Source organism: Podarcis gaigeae, assembly GCF_964106915.1.
Source record: "Podarcis gaigeae genome assembly, chromosome: 7".
Classification (NCBI taxonomy): domain Eukaryota; kingdom Metazoa; phylum Chordata; class Lepidosauria; order Squamata; family Lacertidae; genus Podarcis; species Podarcis gaigeae.
This window is the reverse complement of record NC_139683.1, coordinates 27,482,926-27,509,793: the sequence shown is the minus strand read 5'-3', so window position 1 is coordinate 27,509,793 and position 26,868 is coordinate 27,482,926. Positions and strand designations below refer to the sequence as shown.

Below are 26,868 nucleotides of genomic sequence, written 5' to 3'. Positions count from 1 at the left end.
TCAAGAAGAGTCGGACACGACTAAACAACAACAAGTATTACTTATTGGAAACTTTAAAAAATACTTGCTTATTGGCTAGAGGCAGGTTAATTTGATTTTTATTTTAAAGTCTACTTAGGATTGTTCCATGGGGCTTACTGCCCAGTAAGCATGGAATACACTTGACTGCCGCAGTCCTAAAACATAAGTACCTGGTTGGGGACACGCCCCATCGGCCTCAAACGTGACTCTTACTTCCGAGTAAACACGCGTAGGATTGCCCTGTGGAAACTCTTACCATCCTCAGGGAACTAATTTGCAGGTGGAGCGACTCGGATGAATAATAGAACTCTGGAGCTGGAAAATATACCCGAGAGTCGTCTAGCCCAACCCCGAAATGAAAGTTATTGTTGCCGAAACCCGGGATGGAACCAGGGACCTTTGAATCTTCCAGTTGAACGATCTCCCAACTAAGCTACTTCAGCCACACCGACTGTGTTACGCTTACTCTTTGAAAGCGCGCGTGGGATGGGATCGCAGCCTGCAAGGAGTGGCCAAAAAGTGAGTGGATTGGAAGCGCGCTCGTGAGTTCTCCCCAGAATCGGTGCTCGACAACAGAGAAAAATAGGAGTTATTTTGAACGAGGTAAGGGGGAGCAGCAGTGCGTCCTGGCGCTGCGGCGTGGAGGCGCCCGGCTCTCGGTTTCAAACAGCGCCAAGGGAGGCACGGCGAGTGGGATGTTCACCTTCTCCCCGCGTGGCCGCACGCAACGTTGAACTCACATCACAGGACGAGCCAGACTTTCCGGATGGCGAGGCTGTTGTTTTCCCAGTTTGGGTGGGCGGAGTCTTTGGCCCGGAGCCTTCGCCTCCTCCCTCGCTCTCTTCTGGAAAGGCTGGGCGAGGAGGTTGTTGTTGCGCGCGTCGAGGCGGGGCTCTCCAGTCGCCATTGACGCGTGGTTGGTGCAGCCGGAGAACGGACCGTGGTCCCACTCGTGTTTTATTTTTGCTCTGCTCTTCGCCTTGAATTCCTCCGCCCTCATAGGCAGATTGGAGGATTCCCAAGATGGGAGAAGCAGCAACACATCTGATGTGGCTTCCTTGTACCAGGGGATTATCGTCAGTGCATCTGGAGATCTGAAAAAAAAAAAGGTTTATACACACACCCCAAAAAGTTGCAACGTTGCTTTGGATCTTAAGCCCTTTGAGACGAAAGATCGGGAAAGGAAGGGATCTGGAACTTTTTACGACTGTCTGAACTTTTGTTCGAGGGGAAGGGAAGCGCAGGAGAGACGCGTCCAGCGGAAACTTTTCTTTGCATCGGGAGGTGGGGTTTGAAGAGGCCAGGCTGATGGTTGTGAATGTGGGGCAAAGAGCAAAGGTGAGCGGAGTTTGGGTGCGATGGCGAGAGAATTTGGCAAGGGTGACAACTGGGCGTTAAAGCGCAGGGACGGGTGCGAGCTGTAGAATTTGGCAGGCTCGCCGCGGGTACGTGGAGATACCGGCGCTCTCTCTAGAGAGAAACGGGTGAGTCAGGGCCGCTTGGACAGCAGGATGTGAGGCGGAGAAATTGTGCAGCCCGGCGCAGAAGAACTTGTGGAAATCTCGGTGGATGTTAGAGGCTCTGGGTTCCAGAGAGGACATTCTGCTTTCTTGGAGACGCGGCGCGCGTTTGGCCCACTTTGGCTACTGTTGTTGAAGAGGCTCCGCGGCTCCTGGGCGGCCCCGGGGATTGGCGAGCGCGCATTTGGCACAGGCCAGAGCCGGCCTGACTTGATGGCTGCTGACGCCGGCATGAGGACGCACGGCGGCGGCGGGAGCGACGGCAGCTGCGCGTCCTGCGACATCAGCTACACGCTCCCCACGATCTCCTCCAACAAGCTCCCGGACTTGCGCTTCATCAGCCGCGGCGCGTATGGCACGGTGTCCTCCGCGCGCCACGCAGACTGGCGGATCCCAGTGGCTGTCAAGTGCCTGCAGGGACCCCTGCTAGAGAGGTAACGGTTGCGGGTGGGTGGGGTGGTTTGGTTGCCTCAACCCCATCTGCAGCTGTGAAATCGAGAAACTTTAATATTCTTTTATCCGATGTAAAAGGTCCCTGGTTCAAACCCTGGCATTTCCTGCAAGAGAGCCACTGCCTGTCAGTGTGGGCTATACTGACCTAGATGGGATTTTGGTCAGCCTTTGGATAAGGCAGGTTCATATGTTCCTAGCATCTCCTCCTTTCTTCAAAGGGTGGAAAACATGGTCCTCCCCTCTCCCTTTTATTCTCAGGACAGTGGTTTGAAATAATGGCTACACTGGGATTTGGCCCCAAGATTCTCCAGTCCAAGTCAATACTGAGTGTAAGCCATTACTCAGAATTGGCATTCTCTGCTGGGACCAGGGTATTGTCAACTATTTTGCCCTTAGCCCTTGCCTCACTCCTTTGATTTAAAGAACCACACCCCCTCTTCCTGCTGCAAGCCTTGTCAATACAGTATCTATTGTTTCTGGCCAGGATGAAAAGATCTGCAGGGCTTCCTCTGTTTGGAAGAGCCATAGCATGCAGAAGGTCCCAGTTTTAATTACTAGGCAAGGCTGGGAAAGACCCTTGGCTGAAACACTGAGGGGGGGGGGGGACCTGCCAGTCAATCTGGACAATATTGAGCTGAATGGACCTATGTGCCTGACAGTATAAAGGCAGCTTCCTGTGGTTAGTCTTCTTGTTTTTATTTTAGATTGGATTTTAAACACTGTGTTCAGAGATTGCAGTGGTTCCTCTCTGCCCCTTCTCCCAAAAGCTCTTTATTTAGAAGAGATTAGAAGTCTACATTGGGCAACACCCAAAGCAGTTCTCTCTCTGTTTACTCAGACATCCTTGTTCTTCACCCAAGTCTACACCTATATGTTTGCAACTTGAACGGGTGTCCTATTGAAGCCAGCAAAACTTCATTCTGGGAATACATAGAGGATTGGACTCTAACCCTAAACACACTTACCTGAAAATCAGTGTTAGAAATTGAGATATGAAAGCTAGGAGCTAAATGGCACCTTAAACCTAAGTTATGGGAGCAACAACGGAATGTCTAGGCACCCTTTTTTATAACAAGCATACAAAGCTGAAAATGAATGAACTGAAGCTAAAATGTCATGTTCATTTTTCACATGGTCTAGTCCAGGCATGTCCAACTTTCAAGGGACTGAGATCTACTCCCACTGTAAAAAAGCTGGCAGTAATCTACCTAGGTTGTTGAGCTTTGTTAAGGGAGCCAAAATTGTTAAGTTGTTGAGCTTTTTTTTTTTGGGTGGGGGGAGGATCCAGCGATCCCACGGACACCCTGCAATATACTAGTAGATCACAATCTACCTGTTGGACATCCCTGGTCTAGTCTTTGACCTGCCCATCCACCCACCCCCTGATATTCTTAAGAGGGTCTCTTCTCCAGTCTTCAGAGAGTGGGGAGGCAGAAAAAGGTCCTCCTTTCCCTCCACTCTGCAGTTTTAATCTGAAATCTTAGGCTCAATTCTGTGCCCAGAACTCAGTAACTGCTTGCGCTAATGAAATCCCTTGTCGCAAAATGCACCTAGAACAATGGGAGTTTCAAACACTTCTGAAGATGGATCCCACTGAACTCAATGGGCCTATTTCTGAGCAAACCTACTTAAGGCGGGCCTACAATGCATACTTAAGCAGGCACTCTATTCTGAGTACTCAACCTTCTTATCCATGTCTGCTTAGAAGTAAGTCCCACTGAGTCCACTGGTGCCTACTCACAGGTAAGCAGGTTTGAATTGCAGCTGTATTAGCGTTGCTTTGGGCCTTTTGGAACTGGAATCTGTTCTGATGATAGCTGTTTTTTACAGCTTGGTAGCCCTGTGTACAAAATCTTCCCTCAAGGGACTGATTAGTCTAGGCCAGGGGTGGTAAACGTTTTTGAGACTGAGGTTCATATTTCCTTTTGGGCCACCCTCAAAGGGCCACATGCAAATGGTGGGAGGAACCAGCAGCAAAGAGTGGGCAGGGTAATATGTGAGTTTTACCTTTATACAGTAGGGGGCTTCCTATATCTCATGCCCCTTTCCTTCCCCCATTTCACCAGGCATGGTTCTGGAGGAATGCTCCCTGCTTCACCTTGCACATGAATCTCAAAGAAAATGTCCTAGCTAGATGTTGTTTAACTGCAGTCAGATTGAACAAAATTAATCCAAGGCTTTATTGACTAGCACTGTCATTGCTAAGGCGCTGAAAACCAGCTTATTCACTATTGTGTGGGACTAGGTGGTTAAGCAACTCTGGGATTCCCTTGCTGACCCACGTGACAGCAACAGCACTGACCTGATCCTCTCTGATATGCCAGCCTGCTGGTTCCTCAAAGACTTGTTTCCCCACCCACTGCTTCTCCACATGCATGCCACCAGCAGCCCTGGCCAATACAAGCGCAAGGGTTGTGGACATGATTCCTGACTGCATGGCCACTGCCAGGAGCTTGAAGCACTAGCCTAGGGTCCACAGGTGGCAGAGAATTGCATGCCCTCAAGTGAGTGGGCTAGCAAAGAAGAGATGGGGTTTCCCCCATCCCTTCTGAATACCCAGCATAGAAATGCAGTAATTGCAATTCCTCCTCTGCCAGCCCCCAGCAATCTAGCAATTCTTTATTTTTTTGTAGACTATTAACATTGTTTGGATTACCTATAAGGCGTTTTTGAAAAAAACTTGAAGCAAGTACAGTGGTATCTCAGTTTACGAACAGTCCTGTTTACGAATGATTCGGTTTATGAACTCCACAAAACTGGAAGTAGTGTCCCGGTTTGTGAACTTTACCACAGTCTAGGAATGGAATCTGAATGGTAGAAGGGCACCAGAAGCAGGAGGTCTCATTAGGGAAAGCGTGCCTTGGTTTAAGAATGGTTTCGGTTTAAGAGCGGATTTCCGGAATGGATTAAGTTCGTAAACTGAGGTACCGCTGTAGTTGTTAAGTCTGTTTGGGCTTGAGGTGGGAATATTATTGTTTATCTGGTTCTTTTGCTATGGTTGCTTTGCTAAAGTTATTGCATTCTCTGCACTGCTTATATTGGACGTTTTAAATAAATTTTATTATAAGTCACCTGGAGACTTTGGCATGGGGCAACTAATACATTTAATGACTACTAATAAACTAGGGGGAATCTAAATATCTGATCCTGGATGGGATGGTAATTTAATAGAAGCTATCTTTAGTTTTTGTGGAGAAGGTATGTACAAAAGTACGCTGTATATTAATTGACCCTCCTTGATGACTGTGAGAAACCGCAGAACAACACTCATCTAATTAAATGGTTCCTACCTGACTCACCTCTGATGAGTCAGTTCAGCTTAATGTGCCTAGTCAGTCACACACATTTCACTGTGATGTAGTGATTAGAGTGTTTGATCATATCTCCACCATACATTTAAGCCACATGGCTTCCCCATAGAATTCTGAGAACTGTATTTTAAGGATGCAAATAATGGTAGCTGTTTGAGAGGTAAATGAAACTACCCAGGATTCTATGGGGGAAGCCATGTGTGTTGAATGCATCATGCAAATGTGACCTTAGCCTAGATCTTTGGAGACCAGGGTTCAGATCCCCGCTGAGCCATAAATCTCGCTGTGGTGACCTTTGGTCATTCACTGTCTCTTGACCTAACCTACTTTATAGGGTTGTAGTGAAGATAAAATGGCGATGGGGAAAAACAACATATGCCACGTTGAGCTCCTTGGAGAAAAGATGGGATATCAATGTAATAAAAAATAAATACAGTATGTGACAATAAATCAAATATGTACCTACTGTATTTATGCTTTTGAGGTGCAGAGTATTTAATATTCTTTTTAAATTAATCTAGATTATGGGTAGCTGGAGTCATATGAGGATGAAATGAATACTCTGAATTATCAGGCGCTTGCCTTTTTAGATCTAAGCAAACTACAGTCTGATTAAAGACATTTTGATTGAGCTATGATATGATAAACATAGTTTTTGAATTTGCGTGTAGGGGTAATATTTCTGGAGAGGATATATACTGAATAATCCTGGGCATGTTTTTAGTACATTTTCTTTGGTAATCAGTTCAGTGTTGTAGCTCTATTAATATCAGGTGCAAAAAAATTGTACCCTCCCTATTGCAAGACGTCCGGTCGCCATCTAGATGGAGTATTTCTTAAATTGTTATCATATACTGTGTTGTGCATACTCCTTAGAAACCGCAGACCAGGGCCTTTAGGACTTCTGCAAAACACATGGTGAAATTAAAACCCTACTTTGGGGAAGTGTCTAATTTGACTGCATTTGTAAATTCACTTCTGGCTTCTATGACCCACACCTTCCTTAACTGCAAGGAGGAAGGAATTCTTCTTATGCAATAATGAGAAGAGGTTGCCCTGTCCTTCTCTCGGACAACATAGTTATGGCCCAGATTTCTGTATCACTGTCAGAATACGCCATCCAAATCTCTCCTGCTCCATTAAAGGCATCACCTTTTCTCCTGATGTCCAGAACTGCCTCGCAAATGACCTCCAAGCAGGGGGCTGCAGGTTTTATTTTATTTGTTCATTACATTTATCTCCCACCCTTTCCCCCTAGGAGCTCATAGTGGCATGCCTGGTTCTGCTCCTCCCCATTTTATCCTCACAGCTGAGCAGAGATTTGAACCCTGGTGTACATAGGTGGCCCGATATAAAGAACACAAATTATGTTGGGCAATATGGTTCCAGCACTAGTGATTCACAAATGGTCTCCTCTAGCCACTGGCAAAGAACAGCGTTTGGTAACTCTTTCTAGTCAGTTGGCTGCCACTCCTTGCTGTGATACAACTCTGTTGAGCATGGCTTATTGGTATTCGCTTGAGAGTTGCTATTAAGCTCTTGAGGAGATAGCAAATGTTGTAACCCCCACCTTGTGATCTTTGGTTGAAGGGCGGTATATAGATTTAACAAATGTATAGATCCCTTGTACCATCCCAGGGGCCTAGTTAGGTCCTATGAGTGACAGGGGACTGTCCTGAAGCGTGAACTGGCAACATAACTGATAGCACAACTGGGTGTGGCGAATGTGCACATGCCTTTCAAGACTGTGCTTTCGCTGAGGTGGCAGCATGGATAATGGGGAATGACTGGGATTAGGCGCTGTTTACCTCAACACTGAAACTGATGCAAAAGGTTGCATCCAAAGTGACTCCTACACAGAGTAGGTCCATTGAAATTAAGGGGCATGACTAACTAAGGACCACTGATTTCACTGGGTCTAAAAAAAGGGAAAGGGAAAGGATCCCTGGACGGTTAAGTCCAGTCAAAGGCGCCTATGGTGTTGCGGCGCTCATCTTGCTTTCAGGCTGAGGGAGCTGGCGTTTATCCACAGACAGTTTTCCAGGTCATGTGGCCAGCATGACTAAACCACTTCTGGCACATCAGAACACCATGACAAGTGCCAGAGCACAGGGAAATGCCATTTACCTTCCCACTGCAGTGGTACCTATTTATCTACTTACACTGGCATGCTTTCAAACTGCTAGGTTGGCAGAAACTGGGACAGAGCAACGGGAGTTCAGCCCGTGGTGTGGATGGGTTTATATTGTGTATAACCAAGGACACACTCACAGTGCAGATTTAAACTGGTTCAAAAATCAATCCCTCTTCCCAGGAAACTCTGGGAATTGTATTTCTACGAGGGGGATAAAAGTGTCCCAAGAATTCCCAGAACTCTTAGCAAGCTGTAGTTCCCAGGATCCTTGGTTTGAAACCATTGTTCTGTTGAAGTGATATAAAATTTATCTTAAAGTATAGTGTGACTGAGCACCATTCAAAACTTACTGGGCTCCAGGTGTATATTGGCCACTTGTGATGAAGTGAAGATGCCTGGGCACCAAGATGTTTCCTGACAACTCCACCATCTAGAGGTGCATGCCTGGGGATCCTTGGATCTTGCCTGTCTTCACACACTAACAACACATCCTGTAGAATTCTATCTGTTGTATTTTATCTGCACAATGTGTTTTATTGTTCTTGTTACAGTCTTGAGAAGATGGCCACAGTCTGGCAATCCAGCAGGTAAAGACATCTGTCTCTAGGCCAGCCAAGAGAGTGAGCTAAGATTTTGGATTGCTAGTGAGCCTGTGGTTCTGGGTTGCAGCATACAAAACTGGAGAAGTTGGGACAGGAGGGATGAGGAAACTATGGTCCTTCAGATTAGCCATACTGGCTGGGAATGGTGGGCACTGGAGTCCAGCATCTCCAGCCCTTCCATAAAGGAAGAGGAGCAGAAATTTACCAGGCAGGAACTTTAGAAAAAATTATCCACTCCCGTACAGCATGAATGTTCTGTGTAGTTAGACAAACTAGGTAGAACTCATTGATCTTAATGGAATATATGAGATACCCCTATTGATAGTATGAGTGTCTTGTACTTAGTTATGCCCCTTAGTATGCATCGTTCTTTAGGAAATATATGAGATAACACCACAGGCCAAATTCTCCCTCCTGACCTGTCCTTAGCACAATTGACAGTGCGAAATTCTGCTGGATCTCAGTTAGAATGGGTAGCTCTCTTATCAGCAGCCATGCGTCTTGGATTAGCAGGTCATTGGGAAACCACAGGATTCTCTATGAAAGGTTGGTTGGCCAAAATTTGGGCTGTGGGTCTTTGGAACATTTAGCTTATCAAAACTGGAGGATTGGAAGAATTTCTAACAAGGAAAAAATTGACATATTTGGACTTCTTTTTTAATCTATGTGAATAAAGATGGAAATGCACAACCTCCTCTACCCAATCAGATAATTCTACGGAGGGGATTTGTTTGCCAAAAGGTGCTTCAGGTATTTAGAAGGGGCAAGACTCAGCCTGTATAGATTTTGGATATTGTATGCCAATGTTTGGGGTTTTTTGTACCTATTACATTTAAACATCTGCGTATATTGTTTTCTTTCAGGTCAATTTTTTAAAATCTCAGTAAGCAAATATAATTATCCAAGAAATGTTTGCAGAGGTTGTCTTGAGTTCAGATAAAAGTATAAAATGTATGTGGGACAGGAAAGAGTGTGTGGCTTTGAGATTTTGGTGGGAATTATTATTATTTTAATTGCCCCAGTAGACCAGCCTCTGCTGACCAGGGAGAAACTTGATCTAAATCAAATATTTTCCATCTAAATTCACTCTGAGTAAATAATTCACCCAGAGGATGATAGGCTGATTGTTTATCCTGACAACTCTATTGTGACCTTTTGCCATAAAGCATGTTATATTCTTTTTCTTTGAATGGGAATGGAGCCAAATGCTACAAAGATGTACTTGCTAGTGGTTGCCAAGCAGTGGAAGGAAAGCAGGGAATATTTGCAGGTGTGTGTGATGGAGAAGGAGTGGCTGTTTGTGCTTTAAGGTAGCTCAATGAAGGAAGAATGGTATAGCACAATTCCGAATATTAGGTCCGTCTGGTTTCTGAATTTTCAGCATTTATTGATCACTGTTACCATAGCTGCAGGGGAGGGTGCTCTGGCAGTGTAAGTTGAGCTTCTCAAGTAATGAATGCTTTGAAAAAACAATATAAAAACTAACAACACAGTGAAAGCGGCAACTGTGAAAGTTAGGTCAAGTCTGAAGAAATTCCTGAAAAACTAAGGGCACTGGATTTAGGGCAGTGCATAGGGTGCTGAACCGAGGGGGGCACAAAATTGAGAAGGTTAACAACTGAGAAAATCCATTTGGGGGTGCCAAATTTTGGGCTGGCTCATAGTACCGAAGTCCACCCCTGGCAGTATCCTACTGAACAAGTCTGCAAGTGCAAGGGGTTTTAGCTGCACAGTGGCGCTTTCGTGTCCTCTCTTTTTCCTACACATCCCATAAATTTGCTCTATAAGGTATGGGGAACTTCTGTAACGTGTTGGAGGGGACCTTGGGACATTTCCCTTTCAGTGAGAGAGAGAGAGAGTTTGGATTTGATATCCCACTTTATCACTACCCTAAGGAGTCTCAAAGCGGCTAACATTCTCCTTTCCCTTCCTCCCCCACAACAAACACTCTGTGGGGTGAGTGGGGCTGAGAGACTTCAGAGAAGTGTGACTAGCCCAAAGTCACCCAGCAGCTGCATGTGGAGGAGCGGGGAAGTGAACCCAGTTCACCAGGTTACGAGTCTACCGCTCTTAACCACTACACCACACTGGCTCTTTTGCCATAAAGGCACACTGCCATTACAGTGTGATGTGTGAGTAGTCTTTCAGTTCCACTTGATATGGGTGCAGCTAATTGACTGTCCTTCAAGGAAGCACTAATCCTTCTTCAGACATGGTGTTGAAATGTGAACAGTGGATGTGCAAGTCAATTACACGTTTCCCTGCAGCATCCTAGTAAGCAGAAAGTACATTGTAATTACTAATGGGTCTAATTACATATCATAGTAATTGTGTGCCTTGCAACCACATCAGAAGTTTTATTTTTTTATTTCTTTTCATCTTAGGAGCAGGACAGTTTCTATCAAGAGCACAATGTGTGAAGTTTAACCCTTTCCCCTCCAGGAATTACTGCAATAGAAATTGCCTCCTCCTCCCATCACCCCACACAGTTAGCAATTATAGAGGGATTATAAATGGTGAAGAAATGGTTAAACTACCCCCCCACACACACACACACTGCAGTCCCGCTGGAAATTTAAAAAAAAAAACTATTAATTGCAAACAATGCAATTAATGCAGCACGTAGAGAAGCCATTCCAACATGGGTGATGTTGCTAAGGGCTCACTTGAAAGCTAAGCTTGCCCACAAACACAATGGGCAGCTTTGAATAAGTCATTTATTTCTACTGAATGTGCTATGTGTGGTATGATGACAATCATAGCCTGCATTGCAGCATTGTTGTAAGAGTTAGGTAATTCCTAGAAATAATTTCATGCACTTAATGACACTGTTTCTCAAAAATGAGTCCAACGACAGCTGGGGACCCAAGCTCGAGAAACACTGACTTATGAGAAGCACTGAGCATAATTATTATTTTTTTAGGCCAACCTAAATCAGAAGAGGAAGTGATTATTTCTCTCTAATAATAGCCAGTTCAGTACCCCTGTGGCAATAGGATTGGAGCCCAAGGGGGCAACTGATAAATAAGAGGGAAGCATCTGAATGCCCAGGTGCATCCTCAGGTGTGGAAAAGTTTTTTTAAAAAACAACAACCCACTATTTAAATCAAAAGAGAACAACGTCCCACCCCAAAAAACATGTTTAGTGGGCTCCAGAAGCTGTGAAATAATGAGTGTTGAATTGGAAAGTAAAACAGAAATTGGGGAGTGGGGAGTGGAAGAGAGGAATTTCCTGCTTGAGGCCCTTATAGTATTCTGAAGGGGAGCTTGGCTGACTGGCTGGAACTCGAACAGCAAATATTCACTAGTAGTGGGGAATGTACCACAACTTGTTCATGAAAATGTTCTGCCTGGCTTTTCTTTAAAATAGTTCTTCTTGAAGGCACATGAGGTCGAGGTCTGGGGCTGGTCAGTGGCTGGATAGGAGACTGCCCTCCTGAGGGTCACCACACTTACTCTGCCTTAAATTCTGTGAAGGAAGGAAGGTGCATGGAAATCTGAAATTTAGCTAGCTTTGTTAATTTAGCTAAATATAAATTTGTAGGTTTAGCCGGGGAGGTGCAATTGAAAAGTGTGCTTTTAGTCAAGTGAATCTGCAGTGTGGCTTTTGGTTAATGGGTGGCTTAGGGGATTTTCACTACCTCATTCTTGCAGGACTGGGCAGTGCTGGAAAGAATTACTCAGTGCTGTGTTTTCTGTTTTCTTTTCCCCTTTCCCTTTAACCCTTAACTCTGCTCAATGCAAACCTCTCAAGGATGCCAAAAGGTGAAGAAGAAGACTAGATCTCGCTGTATTTGTGGGCAATCCTTTCCCTCTTCTTCTTCTTCTTCTGTTTGTCAGACACTTTATACAAAAGAAAAAGTCTCAAAAGTGATTTAACAAGATAAATTGCTTTCATTTGCTGTATTTCAAATCCCTAAAATGCCAGTCCAGTAGCAAGACAAGTCCTACCCACTTCTGTGCAACCCACTTCTAGTCTCTGCAACTAGAGAGGTGGTTTGGATGTAGCACTAAGCCAAACATCTGCCAGAATGCTTGAGCATTTTGTCAGAGGCCTAGTTCCTCCTTTTCAAAGCCCTATGAAAAATTTCACCACACGCCACTGGTGCACCATTAAGTCTGTATATAATCTAACCCGTGTGAGTTTTGTGCAAGCAGATTAGGACACATACTCAATAACTGGGTTGCTGGAGGCGCCCTTGATATTTGTTCAACTTCATTGATTGCAGATCACCTTGAATGTGATTTCGTAGAGAAAGGCAGTTAATGCATTTTTATTAGTATTAATTTACTGTTTTCCCCCAGCCGTTACTTCCCTCTCACAGTGTGTGGTTTTCAGCACACTGCTTGAATGAACTCCTTCTGGAGCTTTAACCTACAGCTGCATATTTCAAGCTTCAAATGCGGTAAAACTGGTTTGTCCTTCTCTTCCTGTCCCTGCAGCGAGAGAGACAATCTCCTGAAAGAAGCTGAAATTTTACACCAGGCGAGGTTCAGTTACATTCTGCCAATTCTGGGGATTTGCAATGAACCTGAATTTCTGGGCATTGTGACGGAATATATGCCAAGTGGGTCACTGAACCAACTTTTACACAGTGTAAGTATACTGAGCCCACGGCTTGCTTTTTTTTTTCCTAAGGGAGTGGGGGAATTAAAGAGACGATGCTCTTCAGTTGAACCCAACTCTCTGAACACCTGAGTAGGGCGTAAGACCCTTTCTGCTGGTCAAACACATATAGCGTTAGTCTGAAAGGAGGGCCTGCTCTCAGATGAAACTTGTTGTGGGCAGGAGGTCCCACTCCCCCCTTGAAAATGTGGGCTAACCTATCACCCTCCAGGTGTTGCAGGAAACCAACTCTTATCAGTCCCAGTCAGCCTGGCCACTGGTCAGGGGTGAGCTGGAGCCAAGCTAAATGTGAAGGGTAACAGGTTCCCCAGCCCTGCTCCAAAGGGCTATTGAATCTGTGGTTTAAAGGAGCATTTTGTAGTTTGAAGTAAGTTTTTAAATAATTTTATTGAGGTTTATTAAAATGCATAATAACAGATACATAACATAGCATCCTCCTATATCAGGTATTAGGGTTGCATATTGACATGAATGATGTTTCTTATTCCATACATATTATCCAGTATTTAATGTCCCAGGACAACCATCACAGATAGAATATAGCTCAAGCCATACTGTTCAGGATAGCCACATCGGCAAAGATGCTTCGGAGAGTTTTTCCTTACGACCAGTTCATTTGCATAGTGAAGAAACGGCCACCACATTGCATAACATTTTTCTGGTTCTTTTGTTGTTTTTATCACTTTTAAGTTATGAGTTATTTCCCCTTTCAGTGTCACTTTAGTTTTGTGATACGGAATCATTTTAACTGTGTGGCCTTACTCCTAAATTTGTGTTTCATCATTCTCTCTCTCTCTCTCTCAAATAGAAAAATGTATATCCTGACATTGCTTGGTCATTGAGGTTTCGCATTCTTTATGAAATTGCCTTGGGAGTAAATTACCTTCACAACATGAGTCCTCCTCTCTTGCATCATGATTTGAAGACGCATAATATTTTGCTTGACAGTGACTTTCATGTTAAGGTATGAGCATGTTTCTCTCTCTAGGACCTGTGCAAGGGAGGGCACATTTTGGATTTTGGGGCTCTATTTTGTATTTCACAAGATCTGTCAAATGGAGCCCTGTGCAGAAGACACTAAGGCTGAGTTCACACCATACACTTAAAGCATATGGCTTCTCCCAGAGAAATCTGGGAGTTGTAGTTTACCTCTCCCAGAACTACAATTCACAGCACCCTTAGCAGCTACAATTTCCAGGATTCTTTGGGAGGTCGTGTGTTTTCAGTGTACGGTATGTACACAGCCTTAGAATTAAAGAGCAGGATCCCTCTGAACAGCTGCTGAGCACAGAGATTTGTGAAGAATACCAGAACTGAACTGAGCTCACAGTTCTTCCACACACAAATCCATTCTTGGTTCCCCTAGCTTTCTTCATTTCAGTAGTGTCTCTGTGTGTTGTCTGTTGTTGGTGTTGTGAAATGGTTGGGCGTCAGGAATTCTTGATGTACCACAAATCACTTAGAGATCTACCTGTAGATCATAATCTGCTTTTTGCCACACCTACTCTGCAGTACATAGGGAGCAGCTGAACAGTTGAGGGTGAGATTTTGTAGAGAAGGAGATTACTCAAAATTACAAATTTAAGGCTGCACAAAGATATGAAGAATGACTCTTTCTCTCTCATCACTATAAGGTATTGCTGAACCCTAAAAGCCTGAGACTTCACCAGACAGTGCCTAAATGCTTATGAACCAATACTTGTCACTCGTGATTAGAAACTTGTTTTTTTGGAGGGGGTTTGTCATTAAAAAAATGAACTGTGGTCACAAAATTGCCTCAAGAAACATTTGCTTTTAGTGGCTTAAGAATTTGGGAGGCTTATTTGGTCCGGCTATTCATTAAGCGGCAATCTATAATGCAACTATGTTTTCTTAAGGGGAAAAAAGAACGGTTTCCATTGTGTTGGTTTGGACGTTAGTGGGTGGAGTTCAGTCTTGCGACTCGTGCACTAAATATATCCTTGAAAAGTGAAGTAATAAAGCTGTGTAAGGATTTGGGTGGTCATGCAAGGGTGTTGCACCATTTGCTGAGTAAGATTTTTTTAGAATGTTTATGGTAAATGGAACACCATAGTTGTAGTTCAGTTGTAGTTCGGCAACACCTGGCGGGGGCAGAGGTTCCCCATACCTGATTGGCATCCACCCCAGTGTATCCGACAGGCACACTGGGTTCTATATTTGTGGATTGTCCCGAGTTCCTGTTTCTCTCCTTCCAGATTGCAGATTTTGGTTTGTCAAAGTGGCGCATGGTATCTATGTCACTGTCACGCGGTGAGAAATCAATGCCTGAGGGAGGGACTATTATCTACATGCCACCTGAAGATTATGATTTCAGTCAGAAAACACGTGCAACTATAAAGCATGATATATACAGGTATTTATATTTTATTACAGAGTTAAGAAAAGATGCACACTGTTGTTTATGTTCTTTAAAAACCCTTGCATGTTTGGGCGTATTGGGTGTATCATAGGGTGTGTTGAATTTTTCAGCTTTCGAATTCAAAAATGAGAGGTGCTAAAAGGTTGTAACATGACTTTGGAATTCAAAAGATATTTTGGTTAAATTGATATCATCCAGTTTTGGTTGGTAAATAAAATGTGTGTAAAACTGCATAGAAATGATTGCCAAGTACTTTGCAGTTATACTATATATTAATATTATTATTCATTTTTTTATTATTATCATTATTATTATTAGTTAGGATTAGTTAGAAGGTAAAATTAACATTCTTTGGATTTCTGAAAGCAGTTTATGTGCATCTTCATCAATTGTAAATTTACCAAGCGAAATGTTTTCCAGTCACAAAAATTCCTCACACCCAAAAAATATATTATTATGACCCTCACATTTGCCAAAATTAACACCCTAGACATGGCAAAATTTGAAACCTCCTACTACTTCAGGGTTGCAATTGTATCTGAAATTACATTAGACTCATTTCTGAAGGTTTAAGCCAGCATGACACAGTGGTATACAAATATTTTTATAGATGAATGGGTGTCAACAAATTTAATAAATAATAGTTTTGCATCTCACCCATTCAATGTGCAGTGTTACCAACGGATTTCCGGTGGCAGGACTGCACCAAATGTTTAGAATGGCTGCAGAGTCCCTGGAAGGATGAGTTCACACATGCATGTTTCTTAGCAGATGGCTGTAGCATCCAGTCATGTAGGTTTGTGTGAGTGAGGCTACCAAGCATGCATGTCTGAATTAGCTCTTCCCACTTTCTTTTGTACGTACATTTGCACAGGATTCACCCTTGAGTTGCACATATATGCAGAAAGGCACACCTCAGGTTGCAGCTGTGGAGGGCAACAGCCACTGAGTGCTTATTCCATAATAATAATAATAATAATAATAATAATAATAATGGTAATAGTAATAATAATAATTTATTATTTATAACCCACCCATCTGGCCATCTGGCTGGGCTTCCCCAGCCACTCTGGGCGGCTTCCAACAAAATATTAAAATACCATAATACATCAAACATTATAATGCTTGTGTTCTCCAACTGCCTTCAGGAGTCCCCTTGTAGCCTGGTCCCCTCAGTTACTACATTTGGAAGCCTACCAGGGGGCGGAATATATTTTGTCCCGGACTGATTTACATTTATGTTTTACTTTTTACTTTTTTTACTTTTGAACAGCTATGCCATTATTATGTGGGAAGTGCTGTCAAGAAAGCAGCCATTTGAAGGTCAGACTACTTTCTTTAGTTTCATTGCATAACTTCTGTTTAGAATCGGCAAGATTGGGTTTAACATGCAGCAATCAGAAGGAACTTGCCCCTTGAAATAATGCAGTGCTTGCCCTACTCAGCGGAGGCCCATTGAACCTAATGTAGTCATGGGTCTTCTCTGAATAGCATTAGATACAACCCTAATTATTACCGCTTTTTGTAATGACCGTTCTTTCTTGTAATGTAATGTACAATGGTACCTCAGGTTACATACGCTTCAGGTTACATACTCTTCAGGTTACACACTCTGCTAACCCAGAAATAGTGCTTCAGGTTAAGAACTTTGCTTCCGAATAAGAACAGAAATCTGGCACTGGCGGCACGGCAGCAGTGGGAGGCCCCATTAGCTAAAGTGGTGCTTCAGGTTAAGAACAGTTTCAGGTTAAGAACGGACCTCCGGAACAGATTAAGTACTTAACCCGAGGTACCACTGTACAAAGTCTTGTAATGACTTTGTTTTTCCACTTTGGTTAAATAAATGATACTGTGAAGACTTGGAAAGGAAGGGAGGATTGGTAGCAATATCTTATAATTTAAGAGGGTCAACATTGTCTCTGTGTTCACAGGATGTGTGTGTTGTTGTTGTTTTGCCACGATGTGAGAAGTACACATATTTCTAATAAGTGCGCAATATCTACTTTTGACAGATGTTATAAACCCCTTGCAGATTATGTATAGCGTGTCGCAAGGAAAACGTCCAGACACTGGGGATGAGTATCTTCCGCTAGACATTCCTCACCGAGCCTTGATGCTGTCGTTAATGGAATCCGGCTGGGGGCAAAATCCAGATGAAAGGCCTTCTTTCTCAAGTGAGCTTCACCTTTTGCATAGCAGGGTAGGGAGCTTGGCAGGCGGCAGGCACTAAACTCTCCTGCTGCTGCATAATCTCTGTTAATTTCATTGAAGCATAACTATTGCCCTCCACATAAGCCCCTCTTGGCAGTGAGTGGAAGCTGTGTGCCGGCTGTGTGATTAGGAGATTGCTCAATTTAGACTGTGTACTCATCATGCATTTAAAACACATGGCTTCCCCCAAAGAATCCAGAGAACCAGTGTTAGAAAGTTGGACATATAAGCTAGGCACCAAATGGCACCTTAAACCTTGGTTACGGTCGGCACAGCAGAATGTCTATTTGCCGGGGGGGTGGATTAGATGCCACTTGGGATCAATATAAACCCATCCACACAACGGGCTGAACTCCCGTTGCTGTGTCCCAGCTTCTGCCAACCTAGCAGTTCAAAAGCACACCAGTGCAAGTAGATAAATAGGTACTGCTGTGGTGGGAAGGTAAACAGCATTTCCGTGCGCTCTGGCTTCTGTCACAGTCCTCCGTGCACCAGAAGTGGTTTAGTCATGCTGGCCATGTGACCCGGAATGCTGTCTGTTGACAAACACCGGCTCCCTCGGCCTGAAAGCGAGATGAGCGCCGCAACCCCATATTTGCCTTTGACTGGAATTAACCATCGAAGGGTCCTTTACCTTTTTACAGTTCTATGATTCTATGATCTCACTTTGCTTGACTGTAGCTTGCTCTTACCATTCACTTGTTCCAGTATGCGAGAAGGAGAAACACACACAGTGGAAATGGAAATGGTTTTAACTGTGGACTAAGGTAGAGGTTTCAAAACTGGCTGGGTGGAGATGTCTGATGCCAGCATGGCACCCAGAAATCTCCACACATGGACCTGCACCAGAAGCAAAATGAACCTGACACCCACGGAATTTCTAACACTGCTGAGAACTGTAGTTTGTTAAGGTGCTGGGAATTGTAGCTCTGGAAAAAGTAAATATACAGTTCCTGGGATTCTTTGGGTTATCTAAATGTATGGTGTTTATACAGCACAAACAGTTCTGGAAGCATGCCAAGTGTCTGTGACCCTGCCACCCAAATTTGCATCTATTACAATTACGGTGTATGATTTGCATGAGTTATGTGAATGCCTGACTACCAGGTAGACCTATTTTCATTTACTTTCTTAGAATTGCAGGTCAGATTTTATTTTATTTATTATTATTTTTTGACAAATTAATTTATTGCAGATTCTTTGCACACCACTTAGAAGACTATTTTGGCATTAAGCACTAGTTAAATTAATAAAGTTGTTGTTGTTACCACCACCTCAATGAAGATATTACTGTTATCCCCATGTTTCTGATGGGAAATTTAGCCAACTGCTAAGTGAAGTGGAAAAGACACCAGTTAAATAAAAAACAGAAAAGGTGAAGGAAGAAGAATTCTGTAAGATTCCCTACATCTATAGGCCTAGGATAGAATTGTTTTTATCCCTATGGAATGCCCTCCCATCAGATGTCAGGGAGATAAATAATGATACAACTTTTAGAAGACATCAGAAGGAAGACCTGTATCAGGAGGTTTTTAATATTTGATGTTTTCTTATGTTTTTATATGTGTTGTAAGCTGCCCAGAGTGAATAAGCTAATTTTTCAGATTTCTCACTGTAGGAGCTTTCAGGTGACTGCCCCTTCTGTTTTATTTTTTAGTTTTCTGCCTGTAAGATTTAACTGGGCTATACACTTTTTTATCTTGCCAAGAACCATCTTTAAATTTTTTGCTTTCCCCCATTTTTTAAAAAAACCTTATCTGCAGCTGCTAGCAAAAGCTTTGTCAGATGTTGAAATAACCAGATTCTCCTACTTCCCTTCATTTTGCAATAATCAGGGGAAAAGTCAGAAAGTTAAATTTCGTGAATAATGTGGTCTTGCCTTGAGTCATTTGCAGACTGTTCTCTGACAGTTTGTTTTTCCAGATATGCAGCTGTACCATAAATGAAGCTCTGACTTCATAATTCCAGAGTTTGTTTGATCCTTTTGGATGCCTTTTTGCCAGTTATCTTTATGGAGAGCCTACTGTTTTCCCACCTTTCTCTTCAGTCAAGCCCTCTTCCCAGGGAACTCTGGGAACTGTAGTTGTGGGAGGGAATTCTTTGGAGGAAGTCATGATGGTTAAAGTGGTATAAGAGTGCATTAAATGTATGGTTTGAATGAGGCCCTGGTAAAAAATAACAGGAGGCTGGCCAGTTACTAGCTGCCACCTTCTAGATCAGGGATCTTGAAATCAGTGCCTTGAGGTAGATTTACTCCAGCTGTAGTGGCAGAAATCCTGTTGATCTTTGTGTGGCCACTTGAGCATTCCCAGCCTCCCTGCTATTTGCTAGGGCTTGGCTAGCTGCACGAGGAGGAAGGGAGTACATCATCATGGCTGAGTTTGTGCTTCTTTAATGCTAAGTCGTAAAAGGTTGTTAGAGCAGAAAGCATTTTGTGTGGAATGTAGACACAACGTTGAAAGCAAATAGCTTGCAGTGCATCACTGGATGCAAAGAGTCCTGCTTGCTTTGAATTCCCCCCTGCCCCTCTCTTAGTTAACTAATAATATTTCAAAGGACTATATTCTCGGGTCTGTTGTTTACCATATTTTTCGCTCTATAGGACGCACTTTTTCCCCTACAAAAAGTATGGGGAAATGTGTGTGTGTCCTATGGAGCAAGTGCAGACTCCTTGGCTTCAGTGATAGCAACGCGAAGCCTCCGAAGTGCAGAGGGAGCACTCCCTCCACGCTCCAGAGGCTTCGTGCTGCTTTCGCTGAAGCCTGGAGAGCTAGAGGGGAAGGTGCGCACCGACCCCTCTCACTCTACAGGCTTCAGGGATAGCCGCCTGAAGCCTGTGGAGCGCAGCGGGAACTTGCGCTGCGCTCCGAAGGCTTCGGGATCCTTTTGCTAAAGCCGGTAGAGCAAGACTCTCCTGGCTTCAGCAGAGAGGGAGAGCTGCGCAGCGCCCCTTCAGCAAAGCGGGAGGAGAAATGGAAGGGGCTCCATTTCTCCTGCCGCTTCGCTGAAGGGGCGCTGAGCAGAGAGGAGGAGATTTTTTTTTTCTTGTTCTCCCCCTCTAAAACAAGGTGTGTCCTATGGTCGGGTGTGTCCTATAGAGTGAAAAATACGGTATTTCATTCCAGTCCATATCAAAAAATAAATTTATCCATAGAAATCTGGGTATTTCCCGACCCAAAGAGCAGTGCAAACAGAAAGCCAAGGTAACACTGACATCCTGGTCTTCCCAGTTGCAGGAGACCTGAAAGCTGCGACTTTTACATGCCGATGGCCTGCCTATATAAATAAATCTGTTAGTAACCCTTCTTGATGCATGGCTGTTGAATATCCCAGATCTGTGTGTGCGCTGGGATTTTTAAGCCTGCAATTTGCTTCTGCAGGGGGTTGGGGTTGGCATCCTTACAGTGTGTTTTATGGTGTGTGCCCTTAAGTCACTTTCTCCCCCCATAAATGTGATTTCAGAAGGTCAGTAATTTACTGTTATAAGAGCTAATAGTATAGGACTGAATATGGTTTCTTTCCTCTTTTCTTGCTTAGGGTGCTTAATAGAGCTTGAGCCCGTGCTGAGAACCTTTGATGAGATACCTATGCTTCAAGCAGTGATACAGTTAAAAAAAGCCAAAGTAAGTCTACGTTGTAACCCAAAGTGAAAATACATAAAGTGAAGGTTATTTGTCCACGCAAAGAAACAGGATGGCCGTGTTACTGAAGCTTGAAATTGTATACCTAGAATGTATCCTCTTTTCACACTTCCAAAGGTGACTGATACAAGCCTCCTAATGTCTCTTTCAGGCTGAATACGAGTGGCGATGTGTTCATATGCCTAGCAAGAAGCCCGATGGTGAATCAATATCTCTAAATATACCTTTAAATCCCAGTACACAAGAGGTAAAGCAACCTTTTCTTTTATTATTGACTTAGTATTTCTGTAACGCAGAGAATTGTAGCATTGGAAGGGACCATGTAATATACTGTAAAGCACTTTGCATGTGTTAAATCATTTTCCTTTTGTGCATTAGCTCTATTTTGTGGGCCTTCTTTGCTCCTGTGTTGAGTGAAGGGCATGGCTGCACTAAGTACACCAGGGGTCTGCAACCTAAGGCCCATGGGCCGGTAGTAGCCCATGGGGCTCGTCTATCCACCCCATGGTGACCCCTGCCGCCGGCTCACCGCGGGAAGTCGGTGTGGGGACCAACTTCCAGGTTGATGGCGCCTGTGCACATGCGCACGGGCGCTCTTCCAACCCAGGTGCACCCTCCGACGGACGGAGCATGGACCGGCCCATTGTTTGGTAAGCTTGCTGACCCCTGAAGTAGACTGACTTTGTGGTGCAAACATCTGTAGCAAGCGGGTCTCTGATGAGGAAGCCATTTAGCCTGTGAGGCTGTTTGGCTAAGCCATGCCCACCTGCGCTACACCTGACATATCAGCTGTGGGACATGTAAAGACACATCTGGCCCAAATATGGTTGTGCATTTGGCTGATGTAGGTCCTTGCATAGATCCTTGCAAGCTCTGACAACCAACATGGGGTAAAATGTCCTTCACCTACCTGTGAAACATAGCTCACAGGGTAGGGGGAGGTGATAAGGAAGGAGCCAGCCAGACCCAGTCCCCCCCCTCCACCTGCAAGGGCATGGTTTGAAGGCACATTATACATACAGTATTGTGGCTCAACTCAAAGCAGGCCCAACTCTGGTCTACATCTACCTGGGAGACAATAGGGAACTCTGAGCAGTATTCGACAAAGTTTTACACTTTGAAATTAAGGAACAGGACTTAATAATAATGATTTATATCCATTGATTGTCCTACTCAGGGTAGACCCACTGAAGTTAATGAACAGGACTACCTCAGGTTCATTAATTTCAGTGGGTCCGCTCTGATTAAAATGCAGTTGAATACCACCCTCTAGGTATACATCAAGTTGTGTTTATGGTCTGTGTATTAAAATGGGATAGTAATAATCCCTTCATAGGGCTTCAGGTGGGAGATTTTGCATGGGAGGAATGCAATGTAAATACCATTATCAAATGTTTGCTCCATATGTTGTGATCATTGCAGGACTCTTCATCGCAATGTGATAGCTACCTTTCACGAAACACTGTCCGGGATGCATCGAAACAGTGCAATCTCCTCTCGGAAGGTAAGCCCTCTTGACCTAGCCCAACTTTATATAAAATATGTTTCTCTGAAATTTCCACCTATTGCTTCTTGTCCGACATTCTGGGACAACAGACAACAAGGGTGCAATCAGACATGAGGATTATCATGTTAGTTTTCTGGGTTATAATGCTGTTCTGGTTTCTAATGTTCATTTTATATTGTGTTACCTTTTGGACAATATACTGCGATGCCATACAGAGTTTCATTTACACCAGTGGGTGTGGCATGACACAACAGTGGACATCTTTTGACATGTCACAGAATTGGAAGGGAACCTGAGGACCATCTAGTCCAACCCCTAACAGTACAGGGATATGCAGCTGTCCCATATGGGGATTGCCACCCTTCATGGCCATACATGCTTTTGACAAACATCCCTTTCCCATGATTCACCCACAACAGTGAAGAATGAATCTCATCACATGGCATGAAACTGTGGGGATTAACATTACCCCCCAAATCCCATTATTTTCCATGCTAACAGGGTTGCGGACAATTTTTTTCTCAAAGCAACATGGAAACAAGTTGCTAAACTTTTGCAAAATTTCCAGAAGTGGCATTAATGTCATGTGACAGATTACATATAATGCAGAGATTATCAGATAAAGGAAATGTCAGAAAAGCAAAGTTAAAGTGCTTCCTGAATGCAGCCTCCATCTGCTTCGTTAAGGGATATGCAGAATACTAATTGGTTGAAGAAGTAGTAGAAATATGAAGGAAAGCTTGGGGGCCATGAAGCTACAACAGGTTTGTCCTGACTGTTCACATCTGGACAAGCTGACTGGGTGTTCATTCTAGCTGCTACATTACATTGTCATCATATTGCACTGAGTGAAAAAGATTGGAGTCAGCCCAGCCACACGAAACTTCAGACCACACTATTTCAGGGGTCAGCAACCTAAGGCCCATGCACTGGAAGCAGCCCGCAGAGGTCGTTTGACTGGCCCACGAGCTACCCACTTGCGCACTATGCTAAATCAGCGCAGTGCGGCATGGGGACTTGTCTCTGTGGCACCAGAAATCGCATCTGATCTAGCCCACAGAGAGATCTCTGTGGGAACAATCGGGCCCAGGTAAGATAAACCTTGCTCACCCCTGCACTATTTATTGAGGTACCAGTGATATAGCATGTGTCCCTCCCCAAACTCCCTCAGTGTTGCAAAGGCTCATGGGATGCAGATTCCAGATCTTGCACAGCTACAGCAAACAATCCTAGAATCAGCCTCCTGCGAGACATAAAAGGAATTCAGAGCCACATCTCTCTAATTGTTCAGCCCTGCAACTTGGAGCAGCACCATGCCTTCGGCCAGCCCTGGCAAGCTTCTCCATTTATGGGCTGCGGCCTCACGTTTGTGGACCGTGGTCAAAGCAAAGGGGCGCATCTACACTGACCATTAGGTCCAGTCGTGGCCGACTCTGGGGTTGCGGCACTCATCTCGCTTTATTGGCCGAGGGAGCCAGCGTACAGCTTCCAGGTCATGTGGCCAGCATGACTAAGCCACTTCTGGTGAACCAGAGCAGTGCACGGAAGCGCCGTTTACCTTCCAGCCAGAGCGGTAGCTATTTATGTACTTGCACTTTGACCGGCTTTCGAACTGCTAGGTTGACAGGAGCAGAGACCGAGCAACAGGAGCTCACTCCGTCGGATTCAAACTGCCAACCTTCTGATCGGCAGGCCCTAGCTCTATGGTTTAACCCACAGTGTCACCTGCATCCCTAGTACAAGGGTAGACGGGTCTAAAAAGCCCAGGACACAAATTTCCATGGCCCTCTAGTGGCTATGGTGGCTGATAGTAATACATTTGGCTTTAACTCTAGAGGTGTATACTCGATTCTGACCAAAGTAAGCCTCCTAGAGCAAAATATAAATTCTGGTAAATGAGCCACCATAGCTGCTAGAAGGGCCATGAAAATGTGTGGTCCCAGGCATTTTAGACTCGTCTACCCATGTACACATCTGCATTGCTTGCCGGATGTGAAATAGCTCTCCTATCTGGGCTGCAGAACGCTGGATGCAGGATTAAGCATGCAAAGTGACTTCTGGCTTTGTTTTTGATGTGATTCGAATTCAAAATTGAAAAAAACATACAAACGACTCTGTCTTCATTACAGGTAAATATGACTCTTTGGATGAACCTCACTCGTTGATTAGCTTGAATCAAAATCGCTCGCTGCCATCGACTATTCCATCTTACGCATCTCAGCAAAACTCGTGCTCGTCCACCACAAATAGTTCTGATTCCTCAAATTCCACGCCATACCCACGTCAGCCACCAAGAAGTAACTCAGGTACAAAGTGGAACCTTAGTTTTCCTTGTCTCCATCTCACTTTATCACTTTATACTAATTATAAACATAGGACTCCTTTGCACTCTCATTATCAGATCCTGCTTAAGATTTAGGCAGGCCTACCCAGATATGCAGCTTTATTAACCATATTTGGTTTGGTTTAATGCTGGAGGTTTTCATATTTTGATAAATTTTATGTCTACAGTAGTACCTTAGTTTTCAAACAGCTTAGTTCTCAAACGTTTTGGCTTCCGAAAGCCGCAAACTGGCTCCGGTTTGCGAACTATTTTTGGAAGCAGAGTGTCTGACGGGGCTTCTGATTGGCTGGAGGAGCTTCCTACAACCAATCAGAAGCCGTGCTTTGGTTTCTGAATGTTTTGGAAGTCGAACGGACTTCTGGAATGGATTCCATTCGACTTCCAAGGTACGACTGTACTTGGTTTTCAGATTTGGGGTATTTTTTATTATGAATATTTTGCACTGCTTTATGCAAGCTGCTTAGAGTTTTTTGTTGATTTGGCACTGTTGAAATGACACAGATAGATAATTCTGGTGTTTTGAAATGCAGGCAATTCTCGGAGAGCCAGCGTGATGTAGTGGTTAAGAGCAGTGGACTCATAATCTGGGGAACCGGGTTCGTGTCCCTGCTCCTCCACATGCAGCTGCTGGGTGACCTTGGGCCAGTCACACTTCTCTGAAGTCTCTCAGCCTCACTCACCTCACAGAGTGTGTGTTGTGGGGGAGGAAGGGAAAGGAGAATGTTAGCCGCTTGGAGACTCCTTAGGGTAGTGATAAAGCGGGATATCAAATCCAAACTCTTCTTCTTCTTCTTCTTCTCTCAAATAGTTCTGCTGCATTTTGATGCTCTTCGTATGCGTTCACACCTTTGACATCTTTCTCCCCTCTGCCCTTTGTTAGATTTTATGCTGCAGACTCTGCAGCAGCAGGAGCAGCAAGATGAAACTGTGGCTCACCAATGGATCCAAACCAGAAGAGAAGACATTGTCAACCAGATGACGGAGGCTTGCCTTAACCAGTCCTTGGATGCCCTCCTTTCAAGGGATTTAATCATGAAAGAGGATTATGAACTTATCAGCACAAAACCTACAAGGACCTCAAAAGTCAGGCAGCTGCTCGATACGACTGACAGCCAAGGAGAGGACGTTGCTCGAGTCATAGTGCAAAAACTGAAAGACAACAAACAGCTGGGACTTCAGCCTTATCCAAATATATCTGCTCCCTGCAGGTCCACATCTTTGAATTGATAAACATCCGTATAAAGACCTTCCAGTGTTTCCCTAAAAGTTGGGATTCCTGTTTCTGAAATGTCACTGCTATGTGACTCTAGACTGAAGTTTGGAGTGGGTGGATCAGGGGGAAGCCTGGCAAGTGAAAGTATTACATGACACCCTTGTTGTTTTTTTAAGTTCTAAAAACTGCTTTTACACTGCATCTCAGTGGAGACTTCTGTATTTTGTGGATCTATAAAAATACATAAATATTAAAAAAAAATGGGGAAAGTGCACAGAGCTTTACTATCTTTATACACGTTCTCTCATCTGTCAAAACTACCTTTGTGAAAGAAGAACAAGATTACTAATTTCGTAAGTTGGCAGAATTGATCTAAAAAAGTTGTTTTCAAGCCCTCTTAATGAAGGGCAAAGCCTTTCTGCCTTGACTCGTCTGCTGAGGGACTTACACCCTAACTGCTCTACTGCTGCTGTGCATTGTGGGAGATTATAGGGCATATTCTGAGGCTCCTGGTCAGTTTTCAGAGACCTTGGGCCACATCCCATAAGCATGAGCACTCTCCCTGGAGAACATCCACTGCTGCAGCTGTGTAATGTAGGAAAACATCAGGAACCGTAGACAAGCTTGTGTACTGAGAATGATCTTTCCCTTGAAAAATGTGGTAAGTTTTCAAGAAAGGTTTGGGGCTGTAAATGGCTAGGGCCCCAAATACTTGATGACACTGGTGAAAGGGGCAGTGGTGGTTGGGCCTTCTCTATGGGCCTTCTCTATCGTGTGCATGGAATTTACCTTTGGGGAAATTTGGTTGTCTCCCTGCCTTTTAAAATGCCAATAAGATTCAAGCCTTTGGTCCATAATCTGAGGACTGCTTTGACCGCTAGTTGCTGCCATTTACCATTTTATG

The 26,868-nt window shown here is 44.1% G+C and overlaps 1 protein-coding gene across 1 annotated transcript; it reads left to right on the top strand.

The window, feature by feature from the left end:
• The first annotated feature begins 218 nt into the window (after positions 1–218).
• Positions 219–26,238, top strand: RIPK2 (receptor interacting serine/threonine kinase 2). Its single transcript, XM_083747814.1, has 11 exons — positions 219–1,975; positions 12,485–12,638; positions 13,477–13,632; positions 14,885–15,042; positions 16,322–16,371; positions 17,061–17,222; positions 20,797–20,882; positions 21,052–21,147; positions 22,323–22,404; positions 24,537–24,713; positions 25,632–26,238. Exons 1-11 carry the CDS (start codon positions 1,755–1,757, stop codon positions 25,976–25,978), a joined length of 1,689 nt encoding a protein of 562 aa, XP_083603940.1. The 5' UTR covers positions 219–1,754; the 3' UTR covers positions 25,979–26,238.
• Positions 26,239–26,868: the final 630 nt, after the last annotated feature.

Coding starts and splice junctions, on each gene's coding strand:
- RIPK2 (XM_083747814.1), top strand. CDS start 1,755: ATGGCTGCTGACGCCGGCATGAGGACGCACGGCGGCGGCGGGAGCGAC. Junction 16,372..17,060: donor AAGAAAGCAGCCATTTGAAG/GTCAGACTACTT, acceptor TACTTTTGACAG/ATGTTATAAACCCCTTGCAG. Junction 20,883..21,051: donor TACAGTTAAAAAAAGCCAAA/GTAAGTCTACGT, acceptor TGTCTCTTTCAG/GCTGAATACGAGTGGCGATG.